This window comes from Grus americana, chromosome 3 (assembly GCF_028858705.1).
Source record: "Grus americana isolate bGruAme1 chromosome 3, bGruAme1.mat, whole genome shotgun sequence".
In the NCBI taxonomy this organism is placed as follows: domain Eukaryota; kingdom Metazoa; phylum Chordata; class Aves; order Gruiformes; family Gruidae; genus Grus; species Grus americana.
Window position 1 is genome coordinate 75,470,749 of NC_072854.1, and position 16,872 is coordinate 75,487,620.

Sequence of the window (16,872 nt, forward strand, 5' to 3'; positions counted from 1 at the left end):
AGCTAAACTTCCCGAGATCATTCAACACAGAGCACAAATGCATGAGTTCCTCTGGGTTTGCCAGAACATCTACGTAATTCCTTTTTTTTTCTCCCCACAAGAACTATTAGCAAGTCTTTACTCTGTTGGCAACATGAGAAAACTGAAGAACAGATCCAAAGACCTGCCTTGATCTCAGTTTTAGGATTTGTGTGTGGTGGGTTGACCCTGGCTGGAGGCCAGGTGCCCACCAGAGCCGCTCTCTCACTCCCCTCATTCACTAAACAGGGGAGAAAAGGCATAACGAAATGCTTGTAGGTCGAGATAAGGACAGGGAGAGATCACTCACTAATTATCGTCACGAGCAAAACAGACCGAACTTAGAGAGGGAATTCATCTAATTTATTACTAGGCAAAACAGAGTAGAGGAATGAGAAAATAAAACCAACTCTTAAAACACTTCCCCCCACCCCTCCCATCTTCCCGGGCTCAACTTCACTCCCGGCTTCAACCTTCCCCCCCTCAGCGGCACAGGGGGACGGGGAATGGGGGTTATGGTCAGTTCATCTCACGGTGTTTCTGCCGCTTCTTCATTCTCAGGGGGAGGACTCCTCTCATCGTTCCCCTGCTCCAGCATGGAGTCCCTCTCACGGGGCGCAGACCTTCAGGAGCAAACTGCTCCAGCGTGGGGTCCCTCCCACAGGGTCACAAGTCCTGCCAGCAAACCTGCCCTGGCGTGGGCTCCCCTCTTCACGGGTCCACCGGTCCGGCCAGGAACTTGCTCCAGCGTGGGCTTCCCACGGGCCGCAGCCTCCTTCAGGTGCCTCCACCTGCTCCGGCGTGGGGTCCTCCATGGGCTGCAGGTGGAATCTCTACACCCCCTCATCCTTCCTCCATGGGCTGCAGGGGGACAGCCTGCTTCACCATGGCCTTCACCACGGGCTGCAGGGGGATCTCTGCTCCGGCGCCTGGAGCTCCTCCTCCCCCTCCATCTGCACTGACCTTGGTGTCTGCAGAGTTTCTTACATCTTCTCACTCCTCTCTCCAGCTGCAAAAGCTCTCTCTCTGTAAGTGTTTTTTTTTTCCTTCTTAAATATGTTATCACAGAGGCGCTGATTGGCTTGGCCTTGGCCAGCGGCGGGCCTGTCTTAGAGCCGGCTGGCATTGGCTCTGTCAGACACAGGGGGAGCTTCTAGCAGCTTCTCACAGAAGCCACCCCTGTAGCCCCCCCCGCTACCAAAACCTTGCCACGCAAACCCAACACAGTGTGGTACCAAAAATAATGCATTGGTTAAAAAAACTTCTTAAAGAAACAGTCAAAAGAAAACCATCATTTAATACACAGTCAACTGTTCTAAGTCACACTTGTTATGTTTGCTGGTGGTGGATTTTGATGCAGACACCATTTGTGGCCCATGAAACACGTCCGATATACTGTGGAAATATTGGGTATACTCTGGGAAAGAGTGAATAAGTATTCACTTTTTTTAATTTTTTTTTTAAATTATGATAGGTCTTAATTTTAAAAGCTATAACTTTTCTTTCCAAGATAAGTAATTTAGTGTTTTTGTCCTTGAATAGAATTAATTCTATTTTATAATTCAGTTTTTACTTATCATTGATTTTTCTGCACTAAGAAGTGGAATAACATAATTTCTTTATAAAGTAAAAATTGATCTACTCCAGAATGAGATTACTTTCAGAATATCTGTAAAAAAAAAATCTAATTATAGTTTCCTAAGGAGGTAACTGAGAAAAAACATAGAGTTGAAATAATTTGTAACTACAATGCAAAGATCTCCAAAACATATTAAAGATCTTTAAATACTAAGACAAGTCAACTGCCTTGTTTCTTTCTTCACTAATCAAGTGCTTGAAGTAAGCGTTCTGAATCTGTAATTGCTGTTAAGGACATTAATTTGAAGGCCTATAAAAATTACCGTAATATAATCACAGCATTTTGCAGGTTATTCTGAAGTCCTGTAGGTGCTGTTTTCAGTACTGTTCCCCCTCTCTGCTCCTCTTAAGGAAATGCGCTGGTGGCAAAACAAAGCAAACCCCCCCACATTTGGAGATGATTTAAAACAGAGAGCCTTAAAGGAATAAAACCACATATGCCATAGTTTAGAGCAGCTTTATATGAGGTAATCTGGGTAATTATAGGCATGTAAGCCTGACACCAGCCCTGGATAGAATAAATAGCTAATAGGATACTTGATTAATAAAAGAAGGATGTGTAATTAATGTCCATCAACAAGGATTTATGGTAACTAGACCCTATCAAACTAACCTGACATTTTTACGAGATTAGAAATTTAGTGGAACAACATAATAGCGATGTTGCAACTTACCCAGATTTGTGTGTGGCATTTGATATAGCACTGGCATTTTGATTAAGAAGCTAGAACACTATGAGATCAATGTTAGATAGATTTAACTGATGTGTTTCAAAATGTAATTTCCCACAGTGAATCATCAAATGTCTGTTACTCAAGGTGGTTTTGCAGTGATCATCTCCTAGCCCTATACTATTCAAAATGTTTGCTAATGATCTGGAAGAAAGCATAAAATAATTACTCATAAATTTTTCAGATGGCACAAAATCTGAGGGAGTGGAAATAGTGAAAAGTAAGTGTCACTAACAAAGCCACATGAACAGCTGAGATCAAACACATAGTATGCATTTTAAAACAGCCAAAATTGAAGTCACACCTTGAGAAGTAAGGGCCATGCATACAGGAGGAAGGACTCTGTCCAGGGAGGCTGTACTGTGAAATGACTGAGGTTTTTGGTAGATGATCAGCTGAACTGGAACCCTCAGGATGGCATGATGGTTAAATTGTCTAATAAAACTGCTGGATATCATCACAAGTAAGCAAACTATTATCTCTGTAGTTGGCACTGATGACATCACTGCTATAACTGTGCTTGATTCTGATGTATGAAATTTATGAAAAACATTAAAAGTTGGTAAAAGTACTAACATGTTTATGAAAGTTTTTGGAGGATCAAAGCTAACGCATGCTAAAAATTGCTTCTATAGTTCACGTAATTTAAAAATAGAGTAGTTCAAAGTAATTGTTTACAGGCTTGCATTTATATCGTTACAGATGTGATATTAGAATTATATGTATTGTGATCAATTAGAAGGCTGGCAAACATCTTAAAGGTGACATTTAACAACACCATGAAATCTGTCTTAACAGACTGTGAGGTGTTGATTGTTTCAGTCATGCATATGGATTCTTATGTTTTTCTACAGAAATCAGGGTCAAGTAACTGCCTTGATTAATTTATGATATGAAATAAACCATTAAGTGGGTACTACCTCTGCTCTATAGTTACTCTAGTTATTGTAAGAAATGCATGTACATTAATTGTAGTTATAAACTTAAAAGTCAGATTGACTTCGGACATTGCTCTTCTCAGTTAACTAGGCTTTTAAAAGATGCTCTTCACAAACAATTTAGAAGCTTCTTTTGTTATGCAAGAGAAACTTGACTAGGCATGCCCAAACTGATTCATCTTCACTGTGGAAGCATAAATTAAGCCAAAACATTAGATGTGTTTAATAGGACAACTTAGTGATTAAAACTGAGCCATTTTCGTCTTTAATTTGGTGAATGGTTAAGCTTCTGAAGGAAAGAGGGTTTAAGATCAGAACATTCTCTGAAATTATTTGCCTGTTTGTTAGCTCTGGCCCCTTCTTATATTACAAAATAGAAAAGATAGAGTAAAAACTACAACTATTAGTCCAGTTTGCTTGTTACTTGCATTTATGCTTTATTCCTTTTACTTGCCATATCACTGGGCATAAAAGAATGTGACAGTTCCTAAATACTAACAGCAATGGCCAGAGTCTCTGGTAAATATGAAACTTGTCTTGTATGAAATTTGGATAATTCTCAAGTCTGGATAAAGGAGCTGTCATAATCTTACTTCACAGATATTAGGTTGTGTTACAAGAATTATTATCTGGTATTTTAATTAGCACTCCTGTTCTATCATATTCACTGTGAATTTTTTTTAAAGCATGTGATATCTGGACTAATCTCTAACGCACACAGCAAACTAATGTGGACAGCAATGAAATAAAATAAATACGAAGAGGTTTCTTGGAATTAAGAATCATCTCAGAGGTTTTAGAATTACTCACAGCAATATTTTGACATCGAAAACATTCTAATGGCTCCAAGCACAGACAGACATGGTTCCTTTCACAAATAACCAACCACATCACAGTACACAAAGAACAATGAATAAATACTATAGCAATGTATCAGAGCCTTCCTATAACGAGATGATAGTTCTTTAGTTTACTATATTCACAATTTGATAACATCATTAAGTTTACTACTTTACTCTTGATACTGCTACAGAATTTACTTCTATTCTCAACTGAAACAGAGGTCTGAGCTGATCAAAGCAAAATGAGATGAAAAAATGAAACCTATTTCATCTGAACAGCGAGGCTTGAGAAGAATAGCTTTGGATGCTTAAAAGAAAAAAATCATTTGGTAAGCTGCATATTTAAAGCATCCAAGCTGAACACTATTCCCTTGATTTCTTAGTCCAGCCTATTCCAGATGAGCACAGACTCCCTGTGGAGCAGATTGGCTATGCAAAGATTACATAATATTGCTGTCCTTGGTGTTAAACCTAATGACAGTAAACATGGAGAAGGACAAATATTCATGACAAATATTCCAAAATTTCAATATAATAAAATTGTGAGATTCAAATCACACAGGTGGAATGTGGAAAAATAACAGGAAAAGTCACACAATGGAAAAAAATGTAGCATGCTTCCTATTGCAAACTCTGTCCTTCAGCACATGTTGGAACAGTGAGGCTACTGTCTAGTGGAATTTGACTGTTTAAAACCATGTATAATGATCATATCTATTTTTACTCTTTTTTAATTATTAGTATAAGTGACCAAACAAAAATAAATCTTTGCTCTGGACACAGGAGATTCCTATAGAGCTTGATTAGAAGCATATACTGATATTTAAGGAAACTCAGTACTTAGAGATGCTTCTGTTAAGTTCACAGAAGTCCTGTTTCTTCTTTCAGAAACGTTTTGCTGAAACCTAACATGTTTCAGGGACTGGAGAAGAGATTAAAATGCTGTTCAGTTACGATGATGGACAGTTGATGCAGTCTTCATCAGGAATAGAAAATTCAAGATAACAGTAGTGAGACATATCAAACTGGAATAGAAATACATTTATATTTCCATTAAAACTGTTTTTGTTTTTCCTTATTCACAATGGCTTAAACCATATCTGACCTATAAACCTCTTTAACCCCTTCATTATTGTTTCTGAGATTTTAAAGTCTACAGGAACTCTTTCTGCATATCAAGCAAGAATCTCAAGAACACATATAGAACATTAATACTTTTTCACAGGTTTCTAAAGTTCAAAACAATTCACCCTATATTTTAACTTGGAGACATAGCAATGTCTTTCAGAGACTGATGCATGTTCACTTAAGCGTGGGACTGATGTGGAGCAGATTCCTATGAAATCACCACTTCAGTGGTTTATAGTGGTGTTACAGCTCTATAAGAAGAGCCATATTATTTCCATGGCTCTTGATAATTTTTGAATAACAGGAGCCTATGAGGAGAAAGAAGATGTAACAGCATTTTTATACATAGAAGCAGAAAAGTCCTCCTCTTCACAATCAGAAATTCACTTCCTTGGACAATAAACAGAAAGTATTCTGTATGTATTTTAGAGAACTGCAGAAGTTTGAGCTTAATAAAAACACTTGTTCAGTAATATTTTATTCAAATAAGGAAAGGTATTTACTGACTGAATAAAGAGTTTAGTATCAAATATCTTCAGATTGCTTGCAAGGACAAACCTGAATCCACCAAAATAGCTCTCCCCCCCCAAACAAGAAAAAAAGTAATAAATACCAGACCCTCAACAGGACATCAGCTAAAATTTAATCTGAGGTACAATATCTATAATTTTTGCTCAAATACACATGACAGCTGTATTTATTCAGTAAAAAGCATATGTTCCAATTATTACCCATTACACTGAAAACAAAACTCAAACCCGAGACAGCTCCAGTAGCACTCACTCAAGCTTGCAACTGGTTGAGAAATAGTTTCCTTCTGTCCACTTCCCTGAGTTACTGGAACTGATTATTTATAATGCTCTCAGAAAAGCAGCACTTTAATTTTAACTCCATGCTATGGCACATTCTACTTAACATAAATTCTACATCACTGATACTATATTTTGCAAAGCTTTTTTTTTTATTTCTTGGAAATTTTACTGTGATCTCACTATCATGATTTAGTCATTGATTTGGACAAAGTAATTATACAAAACAGTTCTAAGATTATTTTAAAGTCTTACAAATATTAGAGAAATACTGGAAAATTTTGAATCATTACTTTAAATACACCACTGGATCACTGTTACACTAAATAGGAGAACTGGGTTTGTAAAAAGAACAAGTTCATTCCTGTCTTTTTAAAGAATAATAAGAGCTTGTTCACAAGACTCTTCTTTAAATACAGCCATAATCTTTGCTTTTTGGTTATGCAGCCATTTGGGAATATTTCTAGTCAAAGAATAACTGGCTGACAAAAATGGAGAGCTAACTGTTTCTTCCTTTAATGAATTCCATTCTTTCAAAAATAAATAAATAATTAAAATAATTTAAAGAGAGGCCAATAATGAGAAACCAATACTTCAGTTCTTCACTGTTTTGTGACACAGACAATAGAAGTACACTCACATAGAAGTACATTCATGTAGAAAAAAAATGGCTCTTCATCTATAGAACAAGATTTCATCTCCCCCTTTCTACAACAACCTGTCTGATAACATTCAGGCATAACACAGGAAGGACCTCAGAGGTACAGATGAGATTTCTTCATGATATAAAGACCAGTTCATAAATCACTTACTGATTAACCTCAACTGTCACCTATCAGTAAAGCCTTCATACACTTTTATGAGTTTGTGAAACTTGAACTATGGTGCAGCTCTGCATTGAACAAAGCAACTTTTGGCTATCTACTAAGTGACAAAAAAATCAGTTCAAGCTATTCAGAGGTTGTAGCCAGGTGAGTGTTGGTCTCTTCTCCCAAGTATCAAGCAACAGCACAAGAGAAAATGGCCTCCAGTTGTGCCAGGGGAGGTTCAGATTGGATATTAGGAAAAATTTCTTCACTAAAGGGTTGTCAAGCACTGGAACAGGCTGCCCAGGGAAAGGGTTGAGTCACCATCCCTAGAGATATTTAAAAGATGTGTAGATGTGGTGCTAAGGGATATGGTTTAGCAGTGGACTTGACAGTGTTAGGTTAACGGTTGGACTTGATTATCTTAAAGGTCTTTTCCAACCTTGAATGATTCTATGATTCTAAGCTGTAACTAATTATGCTCATGTGAGAGCAGTACCTGGAATGTCAGGGAACCATGCCTGTTTCCACAGCCTTTGGGTTGCCCTTTTCAAAGAATACAGAGAATTACAAGAAGAAAAAAAAAATTCAGAAAGAAAAGCAAAAAAATACATCTGAAACCCCAGAGCCTGGAGAACTGCTGGTGCATTCAATCATTTCTCTAGAATAAGTGTCTACCCACACAACTATATACAGTGCTTCTGGTTGAAAGTGTTTTGAGACAGCCACCAAAAGTACAACATTCCATTTCATTTACTGAGTGGTCCTGGTTTGCAAAGCAACTTGAAAGACTCCAATTTGTTCATAAATGTGTCAATCAGCTAAAGTAAATTTTTCATTTTTCTAATTAATATACTTGAAATTTATCACAGAAGTGACTCAAGTGTTCTACAATTGCAGTAACGTAAGTGTCCACACCAACTTCATCCTTTTGGAGCTGCAGAAGCTCTGAGTGAATGCATTATTTCAGATAGACTGTAACTAATGTGAAAAAAAAATCACCGAGTTCTGCTTTGGATACCCTGTACTTTGTTCACTATTTCTCAAAACACTAGACTATTCATTTTGTTTCATAAAGTAGTCTAACATTACATCTCCAAAAGAAACACTGCTTATTACCTTTTCAAGATTCATATTCTCTGTTTCGACCTCATTTTCACCTGTTTTTGTAAGCTTTTGTATTTCTGGATAAAGCACACAACTTCAAGACCCTATTATCCCAGGTGATGGAGTAACAGCCTATAACTAAAATGAACATGAAGAGAAACTGTGGGGAAGTCCCCCAGGCAGCATGGGGACTGACATTCGATGTTCCAGGTTCTTCATTTTCTCAGTCAGCAAACAGATATTTTAAGATGTTACAGTTGCAACAGTTACCTCTCATATTTGTTTCTCTTGCATTTCTTTTTTCTCATAATTATGGACTGAAACAAATCACAAAATACTTACTTTGTTTTTCACTCCAAGCTCAAAAGTAGTTGGAATCACAGATAAAGCACATACAGCATGTCATATGAAAATTTTGATTCACATTATTTTATGTCAAGAAAACCCACAAAAATTAATCAGATATATTTCATATTTGTGAGCACATCAGATCACATATTGAATCACAGTGCATTTATCATTATAAATTATTGCCAAAAGATATATCTTAAATTTTATTTAGCTAATTTGAAATTTTATTTCTATTGCTCTCTAATATTGTCAGTTACTTCATTTTCATATTTGCAACCAAAAGAATTAAAGTCTGTAACTTCTGGCAAGAGACTAGTTTTATATCAAAATAGATACAAATTAGTATTTCAGGAAAAAAATACATTGCCTCTTGAAGGTATGTTGCAAACTGGTGTTTGTGAGAAGTAGAAACTGATGAAAAACAATTTCTGTCTCAGGGGAGACATAACGGAGAAATTTTTTTCTTTGCTTAAACCACAGTATTTGTTGATAAGTGACAACAGTTTCAAAGCTTCTTCGTTACCCACTGTAAAGAAGCATGTACACTGTGGAGCTATTTAAGACAGACAATATAATTGCACAAACTTTGTCATTACAATGCAAAAATGAATACTTAATCATAAAACATGACTTAATCTCCCAAAGACTGTAACACCCAAGAAAAGCTTAGAGGTTTTAACTTGTGAATTAGTTAAGGTTATTTTTGCTCTTTTGCAAGGACGTATGATGACTTTCATGAAAGTCACACACACATGAAGTTCATAACTGATTTAAAAAGCCAAGGCAAAAACCTCTGCTGAAGACCTTTGGTCTTTTTTAAACACACACACACACACACACACACAAACAAACTACCCCCCAAAAAAACCCAAACACTAAAACAAACAAAAAACCCAACGACAACAACCACCAAAAATCCACACACAAAAAACCCCAGGCAGATTTCACACATAATGCAAAGTTCAAACAATTCTTGGACTCCTTTCCAGAGGAAAGATCAAACTAATCCTCAACATCTGCAGACACTTAATTCTGCCTCCTGATGATAATACAGAAAAGACATTGGCAAAGGCACGCACGTGGTCTAGCCCAGGCAAGTTAGCTACTGTCTTCCTTTGCTTTTGTGGTGGGATTTAACCATCCGGCTGCAGATCACCTCAGAAAGAAGTTTTATATCTGTAGTACATATGGGATTTGGGAACAAATGGATGACAAGCGACTATGACTTTGGGTAGGAAAAGTTCTGGGAATACACACAGTACAGAAAGACTGCTTTACCAGAGCAGGAAAGAGTGGCAAATCCCTGGAGGCACATCTGTAGGATCTCTATTGTTTCCAACTCTGGGCAAGACACGAAACAAAAGGCTCAGTGATTTAAGCCTTTGGACTAGAATATTTCCCAGAAAGTAAAGATCTGTTTTTCACAGTGATTAAGGCTGAGGAAAACCCCACTCCAAAACACAAGAAGGGTACCTTTCAGGGACTAGAGGACCTCAAGAAGTCGCAAATTCAAATATCTGGTACTGGGCTAGCTACTGGATAGGTAGATAAGTGAATCTCACTAATTTTTTTAATGACTTAATTTTTTTTTTTTTTACTAGATCAATATTGCTGGCAATTCTTGTTCAATATCATAAAAAGGAAGATTACTCTTGCATCCCAGTTGGGTTCAGTTCTAACACCTTTGGATAGAGTGGTTTGTAGGTAGTAGAAAGGAAAAATGTTTCAGACTAGAAATGAAGGAACAGCACATTTCTCCAATAACAGCCTCATGCCTGTAGTTCGGGTGGTCCGAAGCTGCATTTGTAAAGTCTGCCTAAAATAAGATGTCTCCTGATTTTTGTTCAGTGATGCCTTACTGAAAGATAACATTGATCCTTGGCTCTGATAAGTATGCACCTTGCCAGAAGCATTGACAGCAACTGTAGTCATGGGACTTAGTTGACTGGGTATTGGTTGTTTGCTACAGCATTAGTCAGTTCAGATCTTGGTTTTATGGTCTGTGCTTCTCCCCTTCCCCCCAAAGCCAGGATGGTATGTTGCTCCATTTTCTGCTTTTTAAAAAAATTAAAAATAACTGATTCAATGAGGGAATGGGTTGTAGCTCAGGAGGCAGGGTTGCCAGAAGTGGCATTATTTCAGCACCTTTTTCAGACAGACTGGGTAACAAAAGCTGTAAGCTGGTAGATGCAAGTCAGTCAGATACGTTCTGGAAGTCCCCATAGGCGACAAGACTGAGAATCTTCATCACATGCTTTTGTATCTAAGGGCTCAAGCTGGATACCTGCGAAGGAAGCTTCTATCCTTGTCGAAAGCAAGTTTTATCTTCTTCATTTTCCTGTGTCTTTAAAGAACGAAGGGACAACAGGAAGGACTTCTCCCCAGTGAACATAGTGGCATAGTGACAACAAATAGGTAGCAAAAGTTAAGCGAGGCAGTCAACCCTCTTAGGATAAGTTTCCTGAGACATAACAACAGGCAGATATCAGCCAATCTGCCCAGAGGCAAAGTGGTGTTTTCTTTTACACAACTAACAGAGCTCAGTACTGCTGAGAGAATAGCACATGAATGTCTAAAACCTGCCACCTTCAAGAGGGTGGTTGAGCCACTAGTACAAGGAGTACACCAAGAAGCAAAAGCCCAAAAGCTGTGAGACCTGTTTCTGTTGGCTGTGCATGGAGACAGCCATAAATCCCATGCTGTTAAAACAACTGTTTGGTGTCTCAAGTTAGATAAAATATTTCCTGACATCATCTGTGGCCAAGCAGGAGACACCTACAGTACGGCATGGACGCACCACTTCACAACTGTCTTGTTAGGGAAGACACAGAAAAAACCAAACCAGACCAGGTGAGTGCCTCTGAAAAAAAGGCACTTACGTTGTCCCAGTCTGCAAATCTTTGATGAATAGAATCCTTTCATATGTATATTGTGTTTGTCTTTAAAAGCTGTGTCCAGAATGAACACTTCCAATTAAGCTTTTTCCTAAGAAAGAAATACCTCAGACTTCTTTAGTATTAAATACTATTGAACAATATCTAACACATGAAAACCTATAAGTATACGTAAATAATGTTTTGAAAAAATCTTCATTGAGAATTTGAGACATCTATGCTGCTTTTTACTCAGGCTTTTCACTGATGTCACATTGAGAAACACTTAAAGTAAACAACAGTAATGAGCATGTGGGAGAACAGATTGTAAAGTAGTCAGTGTGAAGAATCTGCTTCTCTGGACAAAGCCTGAAAATCTGATATGAAAGATCCGATATGCAAGATGACATAGAAATTTGAAGCATTCAGAGCACTGATATATACACAATAGTTATAAAATAAGCATTGACATAAACATTTAAATATTACATTCTGCATTTAACCCATGCATACTTGAATATTTAAGAGTTCTACTTCAGTGGAAGAGATAACATAAAATTATTTCCTCCTTCATTCCAAGCAGCAACTGACCAAGTTCCTTCCTTTTGCTAAACATCAAAGCTATATTATCTGATGCTGAACAGCTCAGTTCTGCAGTTCTAATATGGTTAGAATTGCCACAAAGTTATTCTTATAAATGCCACAGTACTTAGAGAAACATGACAAAATCTTACCGCTATGTTTCCATTGCACCTTTGGGACTGGCAAACTCCTCTTATTCTGTTGGGAATCAGCACATCATCCCAGCAAGATGGACCCTTCAAAGTAAAACCAAAGCATATAAAGGCTTTAATCTACTTAATAAGTAAACATATAAAACTTGGGTTTGTTGCCTCTTTTCCTACCCCCATTTCTTTTAGACTTTAGCTAGACAGTTTTTCTCATGTTTACACCGAAAAAATCCAAACAGATTATATGACGATATTAATCGGTAAAGCTCAGTCACTAACAGGCCATACAGCCCCTCCATCCTGAGGTCAGTATTGTGAACAGGAGTCAAACAGTAGGTACGTTATCTCAGCTTAAGACAGGGATTGACAATTGTGATTAAAAAAACCTACACTCATCATCTGGTTCAACACTGTTTACATATTGGCCTGCAGCTGACTAAGGGCAAAAAGTGGAAAAAATACAACAGCTGGAAGTAGAATACACAGAAAGACTGGAGCATAACAAAAAGACTAGGTTAAGTAGCTTTTCTGTATTTGGTTGTTTAAGTATTAAATGGCTCTAACTTTACTGAAATCTGTTTCTGTTTTCATGGGCTGCTAATGTGAATTTTGATAGTGTTTGCTGTAAACAAATTAGACTTCATATCACCAGATAAAGCCTTTACCTAACTATAATTCAACATAGCAAAAATGTGAAGTGAGGATTGTTAGTAGAGTCCCGGACATTTACATTAGCTTCAAGATTTATCATTGTTAATAAAAAAAACAACATAAAAACCCAGAAAGAAAATTGATAGAAAATCCTTAACAAACTGCTATGACTTTTTGAATATAAACAGTTCATTTATGAGTGTACTACAAAACACAGTAAATTTAAAGATTACAAATCAGCATTATTAATATTTCACAACTGCAAAATAGTGTGTTCAACAGGATGGTCTATCAAAGAAGATTATATATACCATATATAGGAACATTTATAAAAATATTTCCCAGCACATAAAAAATTTACATGATGCTAGTGCAAGTCTTCTCTTTTAACATTAATCTCACACCAACTGATATTTATTTTATAGACAATAAAAATTCATCTGAGAAATAGATATGAAGCTTACAGATATCCACATACATAGTAGAAATAGACAACTAAGAAGGTATCAATAATTAAAATATTTGCTACTTGGATTATTCAGTGTTTGGGATAGTGTCACTACTCAGGAATAACAGGAAAACTTCACCCAGAAGAAAAACTATGGCAGCCAAGAGGTTTAACTGCATTAAACTGGTGACAGATGGGGTCTGTCTCAAAGGAGGAAAAGGATTCTAGACCAGGAGTTGGCAGGGCTCATGGAGAGGGCTTTAAACCAGATCTGAAGGGGGAAGGGGATAGAACCAGGCTTGCTAGAGATGAGCCTAGGGGCACCATGTCAGAGATGGGGGTTAGACCAATAGCCCAGCTGAATTGTAACTACATCACCAGTGACAAGCTACAGGAAGGTGGGCCACAATCAGAGGGGCTGTGTGCTAGTAAGATTCTTCAGTCTGCTCCACGAGGTGCTGAGTATGTGGAAGCACATCTGAAATGCTTCTATACCCATGCATGCAGCACGAGGAACAAGCAAGAAGAGCTAGAAGCCTTGGCTCAGTCCCATGACATCATTGGCATAAGTGAAACCTGGTGGGAAGAGTCCTGTGACTGGTGTGCTGTGATGGATCTTCAGAAGAGACAGGCAGGGCAGGAGAGGTGGGGGGATAGTGCTCTATTAACAGAGGGGCTGGACTGTACGGAGCTGTCAGTCGGCAACGACACAGTTGCCTCTGGGTAAGGATTAAGGGACAAGCAAATAAGGGGGATGTCGTTGTGGAAGTCTACTATAGGCCACACAGCCAGAACGACACCACCTATGAATTATTCTTTAAGGAACTAAGAGATGCCTCCAGATCAACTGCCCTTGTCCTTATGGGGGACTTCAACTTGCCAGATGTCAACTGGGAACACCACACAGCTGATACCAGCAGGTCCAGGAGTTTCCTGAAACACCTCAATGACAACTTCCTGGTACAGGTATTAAAGGAGCCAATGAGGAAAGGTGCCCTCCTAGATCTGTTACTCATGAACAGACATGGTCTCATGGGGGACGTGGCAATTGGTGGCTATCTTGGCCATAGTGACCATGAAGTGGTAGAATTTAAAATCTTTGACAATAGGAAGAAAACTGCCACCAAAACTTCAACCCTGGATATGGGGAGAGCAGACTTCAGGCTGCTCAGGAAACTAGTTGGTCAGGTCCCCTGGGAAACTGCTCTTGAAGGCATCGGGGTCCATCAGTGCTGGTCACTTTTTAAGGTCCACCTCCTAAGAGCTTAGGAACAGGCGACTCCAAAATACCACAAGTCATGCAGGTGGGGCAGAAGGCCAGCTTGGCTGAACAAGGATCTTCTAGAGCTTAGGCAGAAGAAGAAAGTGTATGGCCACTGAAAGCAGGGTCAGGCAACATGGGAGGACTACAGGGATGCTACTTGCCTTTGTAGGGAGAAAATTTGTGTGGCCAAAGCTCAGATAGAGCTGAAGCTGGCCAGTACTGTAGGGGACAATTAAAAGGGCTTTTTTAAGTTAATAACAAAAGGAGGACCAGAGAGAATATTGGCTCATTACTCAATGAGAACGGTCACCTTACAGACAGGGACATAGATAAAGCAGAGACGTTTAAATGCCTTCTTCACCTCTGTCTTCAACACTGATGACGGGCTCTGAGACCCCAGTTGCCCCAAGTTGGAGGGCCATGACTGCAGTAACGATAAACTCCCAGCTGACCCCAGGCTTGTGCAGAACTTGCTGCTCCACCTGGATGCATACAAGTCCATGGGGCCTGATGGGATTCATCCCAGGGTGCTCAGAGAGCTGGCTGACATCATTGCGAGACCTCTCTCTATTTTTCAACAGTCTTGGGAATCTGGAGAGGTCCCAGTTGACTGCAGGCTGGCAAACGTTGTTCCAGTCTTCAAGAAGGGCAAGAAAGAAGACCCTGGTAGTTACAGGCCTGTCAGTCTCACTTCAGTGCCTGGTAAAATTATGAAGAAAATTATGCTGGGAATTATCGAAAAACACCTGAAGGACACCACAGTCATTGGTCACAGCCAACATGGGTTCATGAGAGGAAGGGCCTGTTTAACAAACTTAGTTCCCTTTTATGACAAGGGGTGGTGCCCACCAGAGCCGCTCTCTCACTCCCCTCATTCACTAAACAGGGGAGAAAAGGCATAACGAAATGCTTGTAGGTCGAGATAAGGACAGGGAGAGATCACTCACTAATTATCGTCACGAGCAAAACAGACCGAACTTAGAGAGGGAATTCATCTAATTTATTACTAGGCAAAACAGAGTAGAGGAATGAGAAAATAAAATCAACTCTTAAAACACCTCCCCCCACCCCTCCCATCTTCCCAGGCTCAACTTCACTCCCGGCTTCAACCTTCCCTCCCCTCAGCGGCACAGGGGGATGGGGAATGGGGGTTATGGTCAGTTCAGCACACGGTGTTTCTGCTGCTTCTTCATCCTCAGGGGGAGGACTCCTCTCATCGTTCCCCTGCTCCAGCATGGAGTCCCTCTCATGGGGTGCAGACCTTCAGGAGCAAACTGCTCCAGCGTGGGGTCCCCCACGGGGTCACAAGTCCTGCCAGCAAACCTGCCCTGGCGTGGGTTCCCCTCTTCACGGGTCCACCGGTCCGGCCTGGAACTTGCTCCAGCGTGGGCTTCCCACGGGCCGCAGCCTCCTTCAGGTGCCTCCACCTGCTCCGGCGTGGGGTCCTCCACGGGCTGCAGGTGGAATCGCTACACCCCCTCATCCTTCCTCCATGGGCTGCAGGGGGACAGCCTGCTTCACCATGGCCTTCACCACGGGCTGCAGGGGGATCTCTGCTCCGGCGCCTGGAGCTCCTCCTCCCCCTCCATCTTCACTGACCTTGGTGTCTGCAGAGTTTCTTACATCTTCTCACTCCTCTCTCCAGCTGCAAAAGCTCTCCCCCTCTAAGTGTTTTTCTACTTCTTAAATATGTTATCACAGAGGCGCTGATTGGCTTGGCCTCGGCCAGCGGCGGGCCCGTCTTGGAGCCGGCTGGCATTGGCTCTGTCAGACACAGGGGGAGCTTCTAGCAGCTTCTCACAGAAGCCACCCCTGTAGCCCCCCCGCTACCAAAACCCTGCCACGCAAACCCAACACATTCCACCCCTCGCCTCTGTGAATCACATATTTAAGAATTATTAAAACATACATTCAACAGAAAAACTACACACACACTAATCACATCAACAAGGAAAAAGGAAAAAAATTCCCCCCACCAGAATCAAAGCAACACTATCACAACACTAAACAAGAGTAGACAATACACACAGAATCCACCTCTCGTCCCTTCACCACTATTTCACTCTCAATCTATGTTCAGTCAATGTTTTGCTCGTTACCTCTTCCAATTACTGTCCTTATCTCGATTTTCTCCTGCCCCACGTTGGGCGCCAAAAAGACTGTGGTGGGTTGAGCCTGGCTGGGGGCCAGGTGCCCACCAGAGCCACTCTCTCACTCCCCTCATTCACTAAACAGGGGAGAAAAAGCATAACGAAATGCTTGCAGGTTGAGATAAGGACAGGGAGAGATCACTCACTAATTATTGGCACGAGCAAAACAGACCAAACTTAGAGAGGGAATTCATCTAATTTATTACTAGGCAAAACAGAGTAGAGGAATGAGAAAATAAAATCAACTCTTAAAACACTTGCCCCCACCCCTCCCATCTTCCCGGGCTCAACTTCACTCCCGGCTTCAACCTTCCCTCCCCTCAGCGGCACAGGGGGACGGGGAATGGGGGTTACGGTCAGTTCATCTCACGGTGTTTCTGCCGCTTC

General features: G+C 40.0%; 1 protein-coding gene across 1 annotated transcript in view; it reads right to left on the reverse strand.

The window, feature by feature from the left end:
• The window catches only part of LOC129204553 (E3 ubiquitin-protein ligase parkin-like), a 405,002-nt gene that overhangs the window by 29,631 nt on the left and 358,499 nt on the right, over window positions 1–16,872 (reverse strand). Inside the window, exon 5 of the mRNA XM_054820775.1 lies at window positions 11,976–12,059. Within this exon, the coding sequence (XP_054676750.1) occupies window positions 11,976–12,059 (84 nt within the window). The remainder of the gene's footprint in view (window positions 1–11,975; window positions 12,060–16,872) is intronic.